At 31.5% G+C, this 18,263-nt stretch overlaps 4 protein-coding genes and 3 pseudogenes across 7 annotated transcripts, besides 4 other annotated features; 1 reads left to right on the forward strand and 6 right to left on the reverse strand.

Annotated features, from left to right (window-relative positions):
* Nucleotides 1–4,916: part of a mobile genetic element that runs on past the window's edge.
* Nucleotides 1–9,430: part of a mobile genetic element that runs on past the window's edge.
* TVAGG3_0566270 (Poxvirus D5 protein-like family) lies at nucleotides 396–746 on the reverse strand (the record flags this gene model as incomplete). Its single annotated transcript, XM_051238601.1, has 1 exon — nucleotides 396–746. The coding sequence occupies one exon, from the start codon at nucleotides 744–746 to the stop codon at nucleotides 396–398; it is 351 nt and encodes a 116-aa protein (XP_051096425.1).
* On the reverse strand, nucleotides 855–1,630 carry TVAGG3_0566280 (annotated as a pseudogene). The gene has a single exon. A coding segment is annotated over exon 1 (776 nt).
* On the reverse strand, nucleotides 1,660–2,051 carry TVAGG3_0566290 (annotated as a pseudogene). Its single transcript has one exon. A coding segment is annotated over exon 1 (392 nt).
* TVAGG3_0566300 lies at nucleotides 2,459–2,909 on the reverse strand (annotated as a pseudogene). The gene has a single exon. A coding segment is annotated over exon 1 (451 nt).
* Nucleotides 5,966–6,783, reverse strand: TVAGG3_0566310 (protein of unknown function, DUF4106 family; the record flags this gene model as incomplete). The annotated part of the gene is made up of 1 exon (XM_051238602.1): nucleotides 5,966–6,783. A coding segment is annotated over one exon (818 nt), but the record flags the coding sequence as incomplete, so codon positions are not given.
* Nucleotides 7,537–8,174, reverse strand: TVAGG3_0566320 (protein of unknown function, DUF4106 family; the record flags this gene model as incomplete). Its single annotated transcript, XM_051238603.1, has 1 exon — nucleotides 7,537–8,174. A coding segment is annotated over one exon (638 nt), but the record flags the coding sequence as incomplete, so codon positions are not given.
* Nucleotides 9,431–9,441: 11 nt separating the features above from the next.
* Nucleotides 9,442–10,803: a mobile genetic element.
* Nucleotides 10,804–13,510: 2,707 nt separating this feature from the next.
* TVAGG3_0566340 (glycoprotein 38 family) lies at nucleotides 13,511–14,377 on the forward strand (the record flags this gene model as incomplete). The annotated part of the gene is made up of 1 exon (XM_001299586.2): nucleotides 13,511–14,377. The coding sequence occupies one exon, from the start codon at nucleotides 13,511–13,513 to the stop codon at nucleotides 14,375–14,377; it is 867 nt and encodes a 288-aa protein (XP_001299587.2).
* A 1,086-nt stretch (nucleotides 14,378–15,463) lies between these two features.
* Nucleotides 15,464–16,861: a mobile genetic element.
* The last annotated feature ends 1,402 nt before the right edge of the window (nucleotides 16,862–18,263 follow it).

Below are 18,263 nucleotides of genomic sequence, written 5' to 3' on the forward strand. Positions count from 1 at the left end.
AGACTCTAAAATCTTTTTACCCAATTTACCTTGAACTTCAACTATCTTAGACTCATAATATTCATAGTCGTCTGCTTTCTTTGGTTCATAAGGTATAACAAGTTTGTATGCTTTGCCTTCTTTAAGGTTTGAGAACCTTCTGTCAAAATTTTCTTTGACTGCTAACAAACCTTCTATGTCTAAGTCTTCAAATTTCGCACCATTTTTAGTCACAATAGCAAACTTAACTGGTTGATGTTCCAAACTTTGTCAAATGAAGACTTTTCAAAATGGTAGAAGTAAACATTCAAATAAGCGAATGGGTCTAGTTCTTCTTTAAGTCCTGACATATATTTGTTGACTGAAATATATTTCGTCATCTTTTCTATCGGATAAAAAAAATATTTTTTTTAAATTTACTCATAAAAATTTTTCTTTGTATATACGCCGTTCTGAACATCTAAAAGATTTTTGACATTTGCCAAGAATGTTCGTTTAGACGCTGCCATATAACCATATTCTTGACAATATTGTTTATACGAATCGTACAATGACCTTTCATCTAATGACACAAAGTCAGTTTCATCTATGAACAGTTCATATACACTCTTGTTTGCTTCTAACAATGTTTGTCTTTCTTCGGTATGTGGAATTTGTCTTGGATTGAACTTAGAAATATCTAATGTCATGAAATATGAGAACAAGTGGTTGTAAAAGTCAGATGTCAAAGTTTCTGCTAAGTCGTCAAAATATTCTGTATCTTGCATATGAGAATCTGACGTTCTGACAACTACATATCTTCTGTCAGAACTTTCTAACTTCATCGGAACAGCATTGTTTGAAACCATAATGAAGTTTGCAACATTTTCACAAACTCTTTGGTCTTTATACTTTCTTTCAACAACTCCAACTTTGTCTGTTATAAGACCTTCAAAGCATCTGAGTTCAAAACTTTTGTTGTATCTATACTTTGAAGTTCGTTACATACTATAAGTTTCATATTCTCTATTGAGGAGTTAAACTTGCCACAGATGTTTTCTAAGTTTGTCATATTCGGATTCGAATAACCTTCTAATAGTTTGCACAAAATATCTGTAAAGAATGTGTTCTTACCTGTTCCTTGTTTTCCAATTATAATGAGAGCAGTTTCATTTTTAGCACTTGGATGTTGTAAGATGTTTGCAAACCAACATAAGATATACTCATAGACTCTTTCGTTTCCATTGCATATAATTTCTTTGACATGGTCTAACCAAGCTTCTATAATATTTTCTTTCCATTCTACTTGTTCGTATTTATATCCAGTGAAGATAGAATAGAAGTTTGGAGAAGGTGTATAGAACTTTATACCTCGAACTGAAAAATCTTCAAGTTTTGACAATAAGATATCCAAGCATCTAACATCTTCATGCCAACTTGTACGACTTTTATTTTCTTAAGTTTCTGTCTACATTCTTGTTCAGACACTATTGTTGCTCTTTGGTTTGTTAAAGACAACATCCCATTCTTTCATGACATAACATTCTGGGGCAGAGTCGACATAAATGACTAAACGTTTCAAATTCTCGACTGCTTTGTTATAGTCTCTAAATGGACACATATTTCTGAATGCTTGGAAGTCATAAAAATCTGAAACATCTATTCTGTACATTTTTATAAAAATAAAAAAATAATATTTTTTTATTCTTGACTTTGTTGTTCCATTTGTTGCATTTGTTGTTCTTGAGCTATTTGTTGTTGAAGTTGTTCTTGTAGTACAATACTTTCACCAGTTGCATCTTCCAATTCGAAACTTTCTGCCGTCATTGACAAATACATAGGACATAAAAGTTTTACAGGAACAAAGTTTGCGTCAACTATGTCAACGTTATACTTGCCAAAGTGTTTGAGTTCACTAAGGTTGAAAATTCTGCATTCGAATGAACAATAGGCAAACCAGCAGAGAAAGTATTGTTTATACGCATGAGTATCTTTTGGTCATAATAGTTTCTGTCGACATTCGAATAACACTTTGAACCTAAGTTTGAAACAATATATAAAATAGGTGTGCTTAAAGTCAATGGAATAGACATTCCTTGTATGACACCTTTTCCTGTTATAGGAAACTGTTGGTAGTAAAAACCAGATATAAGTTTTGTATTATAGCTCATATCATTAATAGTAAACTCAGTCGGACATCCAAACATAATGAAACCTGCTCTAGTTGCAGCACATGTTACACCTGTACTTAAAGTATTAAATAAGTCAACAAAACCTGTTGGTGGTATATCTGAGTAAGTATCTTCAAAGAAGTATTTTTTACCATTCACACAACAAAGTCTTCTGGTGTCAAAGAGCAAAACAGGCTTTAGTCGTCATTGTGTTTAAGGTCAGTTTACAATATCGTCCTTGAGGACTTTGTAAGTTTGTTGTTATAGAATTATATGACTCAGGGTTTTTAGTCGTAATAGTATAAACCACTATATCTTCTGCCATTTACTTAGCAAATAAATTTAATGAAATGTTGTGGCGTCAAATATTTTTATGACGTCTGGGAAACTATATTTTAAGTTCAACGTTTCACCTCCTTTCATAACGTATATCTTGTCAATGACATTATATGAAACACCACAGCAAGCAATGTCGGGTTCTATTTCTTTGATGTTTATATCGTCTGCCTCTGTCAAAAGTTTCAATAGTTCTTTCAAGACTTCATGAGGTGCAATGACATATGAGTTCACTTTTACAGGGTTGTGCTCAACCAAGTTTAACATTATACCCAAAGCCTGACAAATCTTCTCCTGAGTTTTAAGTTTGTCTTTAAGTTGTTGGTAGTCATTTCGAATATCTGCAACAGAACTTAAGTCTCTGCTAACTTCAGGGTATGTTGGTTGTTCTTTTACAGGAACAATTGCTATACCATCTTCGTCTTCGTATGGTTTCCCCACTTCAACATCTCTGTCTTTGACATTGACAACAACAACTTTGACTGTTTGTTTGAGTTGGTGAATTTAACTTCACATCTGCCACCGCCATTAAACCTTTTGAAACACTTACGCTTCTATTTTTCGGAAATGACATTTTACTTAGAATAAAAAGATGGACGTATTTGAGTTCTCTTCGAATTGAAGCAGAACAAAGTTTACACACACAAACAATACAAATACATTGACAGAATAGTTCTTTATACAAACAATGGTAAATGTTATAGAATAGCAGTCTTTGCTGAACCAAAATATTTTCATAAAGCAAAGAAAGTTGGTATAACTGAAATGGTGAAAGTTCTTGAAGCAGAACAAAAATATACTTCAAAACTTAACAGATATTTCTAAAGGAAAGTTTATAATACAATACTATGTCAAAACTGGCGTACTGTCAATATTTGACGGAGAGAAGTCAGTTCAAGAACAACTTACTGACCTGCTGCCAAAATCTGCTCGATGGAAGCTGTCGTTATACAATCTGAAGCCCCAGCAGGTTTCATCGAACGAATCTTCAAAAGAGCATCTTCCGTGAAAGTGCTATTGGTTTTGTAAACTTCTTTGCTTTCAATTCATCTGGACCGTCTCTGTCACCAGTATATTGTATTTGAACTGTACCAACAGTTGAAATACCACCCATAAAGTCTTCTGAGTCAGCAAATGGAATGCAAGCCAAAAGTTTGAACGGTCTCCATTTGTATATTGAGTTTTTTGAGCTCCTGTATGGGTCCATACTTTCAATATGGCATAATAGAACTTTGCATTTCAGGGTTAATGGTTGTTGTGAAGTTGTTGTTAAAGTTCATAGCATCTAATGTCAAGTTGTATGACCTCATATCCTAACTGTAGAATATTCTTCTCTTGGATAATATTTGCCATCTATGTTTATATGATATTTAATACCGGGGTTGTAGAAACAAGAATAGTCATTTATAGTTCGTCTGAACAGTACAAACATAGTATCTGCATGTTTCATTGCAGTTGTTAAGCAATATCTGTTCTTGCACCTGGGTCAGCACTTTGGTTTCCAACTTCACCTGCAAAGTCTTTGACAGATATTTGGTGTATAGGGAACATAAGTGGAACTGCAATATATTTGGCAGCTAAAGCATTTGAAATATCTGGGTCCAACATATAGACTGCAAGTCTGCTTTCTATTCTCTTGCATTCAAACTTTTCGCATGTAAACTTAACTGGGTCCCAAGCAGTTCCAGCAGCATTGAAATAATAGTTTACTTCAGTGTTGAAGTTTGAGAAACCAAAGTCTAAGTCAACTTTGTCTTTGCAAAAGTCGGCGAATGACGTTTGATTCGCCCCCTTTACGTCTGTAAGAGTGAATGGGTCTTGTGTTGGTGCAATGACTAAGTTATTTTTGCTTGGAGTAAGTTCAATAGAAATTTTTCCTGCCCAGTTTGGCAAGTATCTTAAAAACCTGAAGATGAGGAAAGATGACAAAGGAACTCTAAGTTTCAATTTTACTTTGGTTACTGCTGCTGCATTTTGTCCAGAAAGGTCAACATAAACACCTGGAACGTTAGGGTCAAGTCTTCTTATTTTCTCAATAGTTGCATACTGGTCTGTTTGTTCTCTAGCTTGTGGTTGTACTGAGTTTCTCAAAGCGAACCATTCATAGTTTGCCCATGTTACTGTTTGAACTAAGTCAGAGTTAGAATATATCTTATATCCCATGAAAACTTCTGGAGCATATTGGTATCCGACATAGAAAATTCCATTGCAACCTTTCTTGTCAGACAACTTGGCAGAAGGTTTTATTTCAATGTCTTGTTCCACGTATAAGAATGAGTTGTCAATAGAAATAATATGAAACCTGTCGCATGCAATATCTACTGTTGTTGAAGAACCTTCTCCAAACTCACCTACGTTTCCATAAGAAACAGCAGTTGTATATTCGTAAGTTCCAGGAACTATTTCTGACCTTCTAATGGCATTGTCGCATTCGTTATACCATTCGGAAACATTTCCATTCATAGCATCCAAAACTGTTGGCGTTATATTCTGAGCGGCGTACATTTCATATGAGTAAAATATAGAATAGTTGGATTTATATGTCATAATAGAACCCACGTGGACCAAGCTTTACTTTCTTCCTGACTGAGTTTTTAACTCTTCTTTTTCCTTCATTGCCCTCTGCTTGAAGTTGTTGCATCTTTGCATTATGTTCATCTAGTATGTTGCAAATTTCCCATGTCCTTTTTGCCTTTTGGCTCTGGTCGCCCATCTCAGGTAACCTATATCCTAGAAAGAGTTTGTCATAGTCTGTATTTGAGTCTTCGCGTATTGTTTGCATGACTCTTTCCTGAGTTTCCGGTTCAAGCTCTTCAAACAGTGCCTGTCCATATGGAATATGCTCGTTTCCAAATATATTTTTTGTAGCCATTCTGGTTTTCTTTCCATGTTACCAACTATATCTTTTGTGAATGGGAAAGCTTCTACCCAATCTTTCAGTCTTGCGTCGTTTATTTCTGTAGTTGGTTTTATTTTGTCAAGGAACATGTTTTCAATACTAACATTTCATCTGGTACTGTCCATTTGAGTTTTCTTAAATATTCATCCCTTCTCAGTTCATTGTCTGCAAAGTAAGTTTTTATGACATTTTGTAAACTTTCGTTTGCAAGGTCATGTACAATAGGTTCTCTTCCTTCGCTCTCCCTAACTTTCTTTCTAAACTCTTCACCAAATATACCATCTCTATGGTTCTGTGTAGTTCTTTGAGATAAATGTTCTAGAACGTCAGGTGTTATATTTCCATCAGCCATGTTCATTTCATACTGGTCCAAAATATCTGCATGTTTCATATCTTTCAATGGCATTAAAGCCGCGCTGAAAATACCAGCTATATCTCGTTCACCATTCGCTTCCATTGCGTCTACAACTTCTTGGAATTGAGGTTGTAAGTTTATGAACCACCTATCCGGATTAGCTTTATGACCCCATCTCATTGTAGTTCCATCGTCTGCAGAAACAAAAGTAGGTTTGTTTCCATCTTGGTTAGGTTCTGAATGAACTTTAAACAATGTTCATTTCTATATGTTTTCTTGAAATTTAACCTTTTATTTTCACCGAGTTCATCCGAAGATTGAACGTTAAATGCTCGTAAGTAAAAAGGATTGTTGTATTTGCGTACATTTTCTTTCAGTTCTTCCATTCTTTGCTGAATATTTTCATCTGATGTTGGAGTCTTTTGTATGTCGGCGAACATTTTTCGATATTCTTCTACTATGTCAGCCGAATTTTTCTTAGACTCTTGGAAAGATTCCATATTCTCCGCATACACTTGTTGAGGGTCAAGATTTTTCGGCTGTTCCAAATCTTCATCTGGTTCTGTGAAGTTAGTTTCCAAAGGAGGGACTTGTTCGTTTCCTTCAGGCTCTTCTAGCTGTTGTTGCTGAACTATTTCTTCCATGTCTGGTTGTATCTGAACTTCTTCCTGTGGAGTTTCTTGTACCTCATCTGCTGGCATTTCATATATTCCGAGACCGTTTTCAACAATTTCCCTATCTACGTCATCCGCATTCATAAGCTTTTGTTCTTTCGTTCCGTCTCTATTTTTTACGCGTTTCATGACGAAAGTTGAATTGTCATTTAGCTCTGACATCAAATATCTCGGAGTAAATTCGTTCATGTCATTTGGATGATATGCTATTAAATCATATCCCTTAGCGAGCTTGTATTTTCCAGGTTTGAGATTATATCCGTTTTGGTGCTGAGCCATAAAGCTAAATAGGTTCGGGTCAGTATTTCCATCCTTGAACTTTCCAATAGCTTCTTTATATCTGTCACTAAAGTCAACAGTATCTGGGAAACCACACTCTTCTTTAAGCATTTTTAAGAATTCTTGGTTTCCTTGTTCTCTACTTCTTTTATGTCCTTGCTCTGTTTGTGGTTGTTGTTGTGCAGGGTTTTGAACTGTTGGTTGCTGTGCTGGTTGTTGTGTTGGTTGTTGTGTTGGTTTTGGTGCATGCCTGTGTCTATGTCCATGTGACGATGTAAATTTTTAGGTAGTCCTGGTGCAGGTGCTTCTCTTGGAGGGTTTGGTGGTATATAAGTTCCACCAGCTGGCACATATGTTCCATCTGCAGCGTAATGTCCTACCTGACTTTTCGTTCTTAAGAAAGCATTTACTAGGTCTGTTTTGGTCTGTTGTAACTCTTTTTCTTGACTTTTCACAACAGTTGCTCTAACGGCGTCATAGGCACTTTGAACTGCCTGTCTCGTTGCTGCATCTGTTATTTTCGTCATATTTTGTGCTACTTCTCTTAACTCTTTGTCGAAACCTTCAGACTTCAGTTTCTTTCCAGATGAGAAGTCGTTCACTTGTTTCACCTTACTATGAAGAGCTTCGAAGGCGTTCTTAAAGTCAGCATTTGTTAAAGCTTCATTTGAACTGTCTTCATCCGCTTGTATTTTTGTCCTTATTGACCCTATGAGTTGGGCTGCTTTAGCGTTGGCTTGGGCATCTAACCAGTCATTGTTAGCTTTTATATATTCTGCGCTTTTCATTGCCTTTTGCATGGCCGCGTCGTTATTTTTACTTTCTTGTGCTAAGTTTTCATACTGTACGGTTTGGTTTTGCAACTGTAAAAGTTTTTCTGCCTTTACATTTGCTTCAACTTCTTTTTTATACTCATCGCTATCCATATATGTCTTCAGGGCTTTTTGTTTTATTTCTTCATCTTTCAGTACTTTATATTGAGTAGTATGGTTTTTCAAATTTATAACATCTTGTTCCATTTTTGCTACTTCTGTTGCTTTTTCTGACACTTTTTTCGCATATTCCTCTGTACTTAGTTCTTTCAGTTGTTCTTCTTTCTTCTTTTTCTCTACGTTTAACTCATTGAGTTTCTTTGTGTGTCTGTCATATTCTAGTTTCTTTTCGTTTTCACTTATTTGTTTCTGTATGTCTATGTTTGACTTTTTGACATCTGTTATTTGATTTTTGAGTGAACTCAAATTCATTTGACTTTGAGGGTTATAGGCTGTTCCGTCTGCAGCTCCACCATAGCCTGCCATTTTCGCTAAAAGTGCCGCTCTTAAACCTCCACTCTGTGCACCAATGACTCGGTTTAAAAGCATAGGGTTGCTTGACATTTGTTGCAACATAGTGGGGTCATTCAGCATTTGTTGTTGCAACTGTTGTTGTGGTGTTAGTTTTACTATTGGATGTTTCAATGCTCTCTTCCTCTTACGTATATTCTTACGTAGCTTACGTGGCATTTTAAGTGAAGTTAAAAAGCGGTTTTTGACAGATGTTTATATGACACTTTTTCAGTAAAGACTTTGTCAAGACTTCTTCATCGTAATGAGTGTAAATGACCCAAAAATAATGTTTATGTTAGAATGTTAGATCTAACATGTTTTCTAACATGTTTTCTAACATGGTCTAAAACATACAAAACTCATGAAATTTCATACGGAATTCAATAAAAATAATGTTTATGTTAGAATGTTAGATCTAACCTCTTTTCTAACCTCTTTTCTAACATGGTCTAAAACATACAAAACTCATGAAATTTCATACGGAATTCAATAAAAATAATGTTTATGTTAGAATGTTAGATCTAACCTCTTTTCTAACATGTTTTCTACCCTCTTGAATTTTCATGATTTCATCGTAAATGTTTTGTCAAGACTTCTTCGTAAAGACTTTGTTGAGATTTCTTCGTAAAGTTCTTCATCGTAAAGACTTTGTAAAGTCTTTCTCATGAACTTTCTTGTCAATGTTTTGTTGAGACTTTGTAAAGTTCTTCATCGTAAAGACTTTGTAAAGAAAGTTCATGAAAATTCATGAGGTTAGAAAAGAGGTTAGAAAAGAGGTTAGATCTAACATTCTAACATAAACATTATTTTTGTCTGATTTTACGAAGAAGTCTTGACAAAACATTTACGATGAAGAAGTCTTGACAAAACATTTACGATGAAGAAGTCTTGACAAAACATTTACGATGAAATCATGAGTTTTCTACGATGTTAGAAAACATGTTAGAAAACGTGTTAGATCTAACATTCTAACATAAACATTATTTTTGGGTCATTTACGCTCATTACGAAGAAGTCTTGACAAAACATTTACGATGAAATCATGAGTTTTCTACGATGTTAGAAAACATGTTAGAAAACGTGTTAGATCTAACATTCTAACATAAACATTATTTTTGTCTGATTTTACGAAGAAGTCTTGACAAAACATTTACGATGAAGAAGTCTTGACAAAACATTTACGAAGAAGTCTTGACAAAACATTTACGATGAAATCATGACAAAACATTTACGAAGAAGTCTTGACAAAACATTTACGAAGAAGAAGTCTTGACAAAACATTTACGATGAAATCATGACAAAACATGAAAACATATATAATTTGTGAAAAGCTCCTGGAAGACCCGTATATATAAAAACTTCATTATACTCATTCATCCTCAGGGCTAGAAGGCACGAAGTGCCTGGAAGCCCCACTACCTTTTTTTTTTTTTTTTTTTTTTTTCAATAATCGTAAAAGGGTATTGATAGGCTTGCTAAAGTAACTAATTTTAGCTGTCAAATACTTTTGTATTTTGAAGTAAATTAGTATAAATTTGTTTTTACTTTTATTTCGAAAAAGTAGCAATAATCGTAAAAGGGTATTGATAGGCTTGCTAAAGTAACTAATTTTAGCTGTCAAATACTTTTGTATTTTGAAGTAAATTAGTATAAATTTGTTTTTACTTTTATTTCGAAAAAGTAGCAATAATCGTAAAAGGGTATTGATAGGCTTGCTAAAGTAACTAATTTTAGCTGTCAAATACTTTTGTATTTTGAAGTAAATTAGTATAAATTTGTTTTTACTTTTATTTCGAAAAAGTAGCAATAATCGTAAAAGGGTATTGATAGGCTTGCTAAAGTAACTAATTTTAGCTGTCAAATACTTTTGTATTTTGAAGTAAATTAGTATAAATTTGTTTTTACTTTTATTTCGAAAAAGTAGCAATAATCGTAAAAGGGTATTGATAGGCTTGCTAAAGTAACTAATTTTAGCTGTCAAATACTTTTGTATTTTGAAGTAAATTAGTATAAATTTGTTTTTACTTTTATTTCGAAAAAGTAGCAATAATCGTAAAAGGGTATTGATAGGCTTGCTAAAGTAACTAATTTTAGCTGTCAAATACTTTTGTATTTTGAAGTAAATTAGTATAAATTTGTTTTTACTTTTATTTCGAAAAAGTAGCAATAATCGTAAAAGGGTATTGATAGGCTTGCTAAAGTAACTAATTTTAGCTGTCAAATACTTTTGTATTTTGAAGTAAATTAGTATAAATTTGTTTTTACTTTTATTTCGAAAAAGTAGCAATAATCGTAAAAGGGTATTGATAGGCTTGCTAAAGTAACTAATTTTAGCTGTCAAATACTTTTGTATTTTGAAGTAAATTAGTATAAATTTGTTTTTACTTTTATTTCGAAAAAGTAGCAATAATCGTAAAAGGGTATTGATAGGCTTGCTAAAGTAACTAATTTTAGCTGTCAAATACTTTTGTATTTTGAAGTAAATTAGTATAAATTTGTTTTTACTTTTATTTCGAAAAAGTAGCAATAATCGTAAAAGGGTATTGATAGGCTTGCTAAAGTAACTAATTTTAGCTGTCAAATACTTTTGTATTTTGAAGTAAATTAGTATAAATTTGATATTATTTTAACTCCCTTTGAAAACCTCAATTTTCCATACAGAGGGAACGGAAATAGCATCCAATATTCCCTGAGAATGGTTGCGCATTCTCAGTTCCCTCTATATTTCGAACGAAGCTCTCATCGGTCTTTTTTTAATACTAAACGTTTTTTCCCCTGTCGCTTTTAGCTAAAATTTGGGTTTGCCAAAATTAAATTCTCAGCCATACGATTATTTTTGATTCAAATGCTGTTCGGTGTTAAATGGAAAAATTAATCATATTACTGAGAATTACACTTTTCCGATATTTTTTGGGTCGCTTCGTTCCCTGACAAAAAGTCAGAAAAGTGTAAAATCTAATTCGGTAAAATTTGGAAATTTAATCAAACAATTAGGGCAATATTGAGGATTTTAGTAAAAAATTAATTAAATTGTTTTCAATTTGGAAGTTTTTGATGAGCAATTGAATTTTTTTTGAAAATGTTTATTATGAATGTTTGAAAAGAAATTTAATTAGATCAAAAAGTATTAAATGTGCACTTTTAAATGGTTTTTATATATATATTGGATTGAAGTGAAAGAACAATTGAAAATTATATCAATATAGTTAAAATAAATAAATAAAATACGAAATGGAATGTAATAATTCAGAAAAAATTGAATTAATTGATAAGGTTTTGAAATCATTTTAGATAATGCTGAATGTATTGACGTTCGTACAATTTAAATTAATAGAAGGTTCAAATAGATTAGAAAATAGAATCAAGAATAAAACAGTTGTAACTGATATATCAATTGTCAATACCGATGAAGGTCAAGCAAGCAGAATCGAGGAGGCAGGCAGTTACAAGCTCAAGATAGATACAGAATCTGCAGCAGCCATCAAAAAAGTATACTGTTGTGCATGAAAAATAGCGTGACTTCACTTTTGGCAAAAGTGACACTATTTCTGATGGTTTTGTCATTTATTTGTCAGATTTATAAATGGATAATAATGCTGTAAATCAGATATTAATTAAAAATATTTAAGATTTATGTTCGAATTGAAAAGCAAAATGATCTTTTTTTAATTGAAAAACGTTAATATCTGATATTTTGAAGTTTTTAATATTTGTTAGTATCTTAAATTATTGAATGCATACGTTTTTTATGTTCTCAATTTTAAAAAAATTGTGAAGAATTTAGTTTTTTGGAGATGGATGTTTAATATTTGTGAGTGAGAATGCAAGCAGGAGTTTGGTACTTTAAGGCTAGGTTGAGATAGATTTCCCATTATATTATCTGTGAATATATTGTTTGAAAATTCAAGATATAAAAATATATTATCAAAAAATTTTATATTTTTAAATACAATCGGGTGGAAATATAGTACAATGAGATAGCAATGATATATTTTATAATGGGAGGTAATCTGAAGATAAGTAGCAAATTTTATGCGATTTTGATTGGGAGTTGGAGGGTGTGAGTACTATAGCATGTAATAGTATCTCACACCCTCCAATTCTTCCTATGGCGTCGAAAAATTTTTGGTGAAATGCGACGACATTTCACCAAAAATTTTTCGGCGCCATATAGAGAACTATAGTCTGCGAGGTACTGATTCTATCTATGTACCTCGCAGACCATAGTTCTCAGCCAAAATGGCTAATAATTTGAGAGTCTATATGATAATGTAAAAGTTAAAACATTCAAGTATTTAAGTATTTCTTTAAAATATTAAGTTTTTTATTTTTCCAATAAAATTCTAATATCAAATATTTTTATTTAACGATTAATTTTATTTATATTTTTATAGTTTTTTTAAGAAAAAATATTGTTAGGGTTTTATGGATTTTCAATTAATATACAAGATAATTCATGAATGTATATATTTTCAAGTTTTTAAGGATGCAACACTTTACATTTGTAAACTGTCAAAAATGAAGTCACGCTATTTTTCATGCATTACAATCAAAAAAGTATACTACATTTTCACCGATAATGACCAAGCTGCTCTTGGAGATCAAGATATTGATGGTAATAATGATAAAATTAAGAAATTCACAGAAGACCAAATTACACGCAAGGAATGATACATCACAGTAGATGTTAGTGGTGTAAGTGGCGCTACAAGACATTTACATGTCGTCATAGCAACTACTCAAACAGTAGATCAAGTGACCACAGATTTAAGATCTGAGGAATTCAAAAAGGAAATCAAAATTTATCCAAAAATCAGCGGTGCTTCAATTGTCAATACCGATGAAGGTCAAGCAAGCAGAATCGAGGAGGCAGGCAGTTACAAGCTCAAGATAGATACAGAATCTGCAGCAGCCATCAAAAAAGTATACTACATTTTCACCGATAATGACCAAGCTGCTCTTGGAGATCAAGATATTGATGGTAATAATGATAAAATTAAGAAATTCACAGAAGACCAAATTACACGCAAGGAAGGATACATCACAGTAAATGTTAGTGGTGTAAGTGGCGCTACAAGACATTTACATGTCGTCATAGCAACTACTCAAACAGTAGATCAAGTGACCACAGATTTAAGATCTGAGGAATTCATTAAAATCATATTTGGCAATCATGAGCATCCAACTATTAATTTAATTCAAACTCCTGAAAAGTTTATTATAAAATTCCTGATACAATTGTCTTGCCAATCACAATCGATTTTCCAAGTTCAAATCAAGGATATTCGATTCTTGCTGCTAGGCAGACTTCCAAACCAGATTCTCTTTCTGGATACAATTTACATGTTCAATTTACTGAAAATAAATATTCAATGCAAATTCCCGATACAATCAAAGCCTCCGACTATGATCCGATATTTGTTGCTTTAATTTTTGATCATTCAATTGTTTCTGAACAAAAAATTGATAATATTATAATTTGTGCCCCTCCAACCATTTCAGATTTTAAAGATATGAATTCTGATAAAAATGTTAAATATTCAGCTGATCAATTAATCAGTCTTCCATTTAAAGCTGATGTAGTAGAAGATGATGCCTCAAAGGCTTCTCCGATGTATCAAATTAACTCTCAAACACCAGAACCTGCTTTGTTAACTAAGAATGATGATGGATTTTATCAATTTACAATCAAAGCTCCATCCGAAATCCCTAATAACCAACAAATCACAGTCAAATTATCTATTAAAGATCCTGCTGGACAAAAAGCAGAAAAAGCATTAAAGATTGATGTTAAACAGTCGCCATACATAACAGAATCACCAGATAATTCTGAAGTTAAAGAAGCATATAAAGCAGAAGAGCCAATCGTTGTTATTATTCAATTCAAGCATTTTGAGGAAAGGACAGGAAAATTCGAATATAAATTCTATGAAGATCAAAGTTATATTCCACTTCCTGAAAAGAATGTTAAAGAAATTTCTAGCGGTTCGAGTACATCTTCTAAGAAGCTCCTAGCTGATGATGGCAAAACATATCAACTTACCATACCAGCTCCTAAAATCGATGAAATTAGAGATTCAGAAGAAGCTAAGCTTCGGATCAGAACTGCTCAATCCGATGAACAACCACCTTCAAATGTCTTCTCTAAAGAGATTAAACTTGAGAAGACAAAATATGTTTCAGGAGAACAACCAAATCCAACATCATCTCCTTCTAAGGGAGGATTATCTGGCGGCCAAATTGTAGGAATTGTATTTGCCGTTCTTCTTGGCATTGTTATTATTGTACTTATTGTCTATTTCATTTTCTGTAAGAAACCATCAAATGATAGATCTTCTTCTGATATGAAAGAAGATTCTGGTTCTGGTGTATATGTTTAACTTCATTGATCTTTATATTTATATTTTTTGTAAAAGCATTTTTCTTCTATAACTAAAAGCATAATATTATCAATTGATTATTGTATCACCTGACAGAAAATGTTTTAATTAGTTGTGTCTGTTTCTCATATCTTAAAACAAGTTATTAAAATACTTTGTCTTAAGCAAACCTAATAATGCAGTCCACCGTTATAATCTATAGATCAGGCAAATAGAATTATAGACGGTTTTAAAATTAAATTTCTTGAATGCTAATCAGCATTTATGGCGAGTTTATATTATATTTCAACTATAGATATTAGTCACTACCACAAAATATCATATCACAGATTTTTTATGCATATTCAATTTAAAATAATCTTTATTTGATAATACGAATAAAACTACTATAGTTTTCATCTAATCTATTAATGATCTCTCTTAGATCATCGATAAAATTAAATCTAAAATATTTTTCATTGATTCCCAATAAAATCAGTTTAGCCTAAGGGAGTTTGCTTTCGCATTTCTATGTTGATTACTTTCATTTATATTATTCATGAAATTACAAAAATATTCCTTGATATAATTTGCCAATTCTTAATTAAATGTTAAGTACTTCCTACATATCAAGTTTGAGCACAAGCTTGTTAAATTTAGGAACATGACTGATATTTATATATATATTTTGCCAATTTGAAGTTTACAATTTGTAAAGTGTCTCCAAACTGAAGTTTAGAGTTGGAGAAGATTTTTCTCCATACGAGATCCTTAACCTAAATACTGATTCTTCATACCCAATTTGAATCATTCGAGTAATTTACTTCAAAAACTTCAAAAATAAAATCATTTATATAAATGTTTGCTGAGAATTCTTTAAAATACATAACGTCAAAAATCTTTAGAAAAAATTTAATTTTGAGTTGCAATATATTATTAATTCTTGTTTGAAAATAAATATATGATAGTTAGGAAAATATGAAATACATAATATAACATGAAACTTTTCAACGGAGAAGAATTCAGAAAGTTTTCTGAAAATGATTTTCTAGATTTATCATTGATCGAAGAGAAGAATAATTTTAATATTGAATTCCAAAAATTAAAGAGTAGGGGTAATTTTAGCTAAAAGTGACACGCCTGTAAAAAGTGACACACCCATGAAGGGTGTGATTACCGATCGGTAATTTCGACAGTTTAGAATTTAAAATTTTTTATGGAACTGTTGCGAGTTTCATAAAGAATTTAAGGAATATAAGCAAAGATTTGAATCAAAATCTTAGACCTAAGCCGCTCGATTCGCTCGCGGCTTCCGCGAATTACAGATCAGCAAAGATTTGAATCAAAATCTTCGAACTAAGCCGATCGCTTCGCTCGCGGCTTTCTTTATTATTTTAAATTTGCATATTTCCATCAAAAGTTCATAAGGTAAAAAATTTCGTTTATTTTTACTAAGAAAAAAAAAGGTTTTTGATAATAAATTTATTTTATTTCGAAAAAGTAGCAATAATCGTAAAAGGGTATTGATAGGCTTGCTAAAGTAACTAATTTTAGCTGTCAAATACTTTTGTATTTTGAAGTAAATTAGTATAAATTTGTTTTTACTTTTATTTCGAAAAAGTAGCAATAATCGTAAAAGGGTATTGATAGGCTTGCTAAAGTAACTAATTTTAGCTGTCAAATACTTTTGTATTTTGAAGTAAATTAGTATAAATTTGTTTTTACTTTTATTTCGAAAAAGTAGCAATAATCGTAAAAGGGTATTGATAGGCTTGCTAAAGTAACTAATTTTAGCTGTCAAATACTTTTGTATTTTGAAGTAAATTAGTATAAATTTGTTTTTACTTTTATTTCGAAAAAGTAGCAATAATCGTAAAAGGGTATTGATAGGCTTGCTAAAGTAACTAATTTTAGCTGTCAAATACTTTTGTATTTTGAAGTAAATTAGTATAAATTTGTTTTTACTTTTATTTCGAAAAAGTAGCAATAATCGTAAAAGGGTATTGATAGGCTTGCTAAAGTAACTAATTTTAGCTGTCAAATACTTTTGTATTTTGAAGTAAATTAGTATAAATTTGTTTTTACTTTTATTTCGAAAAAGTAGCAATAATCGTAAAAGGGTATTGATAGGCTTGCTAAAGTAACTAATTTTAGCTGTCAAATACTTTTGTATTTTGAAGTAAATTAGTATAAATTTGTTTTTACTTTTATTCGAAAAAGTAGCAATAATCGTAAAAGGGTATTGATAGGCTTGCTAAAGTAACTAATTTTAGCTGTCAAATACTTTTGTATTTTGAAGTAAATTAGTATAAATTTGATATTATTTTAACTCCCTTTGAAAACCTCAATTTTCCATACAGAGGGAACGGAAATAGCATCCAATATTCCCTGAGAATGGTTGCGCATTCTCAGTTCCCTCTATATTTCGAACGAAGCTCTCATCGGTCTTTTTTTAATACTAAACGTTTTTTCCCCTGTCGCTTTTAGCTAAAATTTGGGTTTGCCAAAATTAAATTCTCAGCCATACGATTATTTTTGATTCAAATGCTGTTCGGTGTTAAATGGAAAAATTAATCATATTACTGAGAATTACACTTTTCCGATATTTTTTGGGTCGCTTCGTTCCCTGACAAAAAGTCAGAAAAGTGTAAAATCTAATTCGGTAAAATTTGGAAATTTAATCAAACAATTAGGGCAATATTGAGGATTTTAGTAAAAAATTAATTAAATTGTTTTCAATTTGGAAGTTTTTGATGAGCAATTGAATTTTTTTTGAAAATGTTTATTATGAATGTTTGAAAAGAAATTTAATTAGATCAAAAAGTATTAAATGTGCACTTTTAAATGGTTTTTATATATATATTGGATTGAAGTGAAAGAACAATTGAAAATTATATCAATATAGTTAAAATAAATAAATAAAATACGAAATGGAATGTAATAATTCAGAAAAAATTGAATTAATTGATAAGGTTTTGAAATCATTTTAGATAATGCTGAATGTATTGACGTTCGTACAATTTAAATTAATAGAAGGTTCAAATAGATTAGAAAATAGAATCAAGAATAAAACAGTTGTAACTGATATATCAATTGTCAATACCGATGAAGGTCAAGCAAGCAGAATCGAGGAGGCAGGCAGTTACAAGCTCAAGATAGATACAGAATCTGCAGCAGCCATCAAAAAAGTATACTGTTGTGCATGAAAAATAGCGTGACTTCACTTTTGGCAAAAGTGACACTATTTCTGATGGTTTTGTCATTTATTTGTCAGATTTATAAATGGATAATAATGCTGTAAATCAGATATTAATTAAAAATATTTAAGATTTATGTTCGAATTGAAAAGCAAAATGATCTTTTTTTAATTGAAAAACGTTAATATCTGATATTTTGAAGTTTTTAATATTTGTTAGTATCTTAAATTATTGAATGCATACGTTTTTTATGTTCTCAATTTTAAAAAAATTGTGAAGAATTTAGTTTTTTGGAGATGGATGTTTAATATTTGTGAGTGAGAATGCAAGCAGGAGTTTGGTACTTTAAGGCTAGGTTGAGATAGATTTCCCATTATATTATCTGTGAATATATTGTTTGAAAATTCAAGATATAAAAATATATTATCAAAAAATTTTATATTTTTAAATACAATCGGGTGGAAATATAGTACAATGAGATAGCAATGATATATTTTATAATGGGAGGTAATCTGAAGATAAGTAGCAAATTTTATGCGATTTTGATTGGGAGTTGGAGGGTGTGAGTACTATAGCATGTAATAGTATCTCACACCCTCCAATTCTTCCTATGGCGTCGAAAAATTTTTGGTGAAATGCGACGACATTTCACCAAAAATTTTTCGGCGCCATATAGAGAACTATAGTCTGCGAGGTACTGATTCTATCTA

This window comes from Trichomonas vaginalis, chromosome II, assembly GCF_026262505.1.
Source record: "Trichomonas vaginalis G3 chromosome II, whole genome shotgun sequence".
Lineage (NCBI taxonomy): Eukaryota > Parabasalia > Trichomonadida > Trichomonadidae > Trichomonas > Trichomonas vaginalis.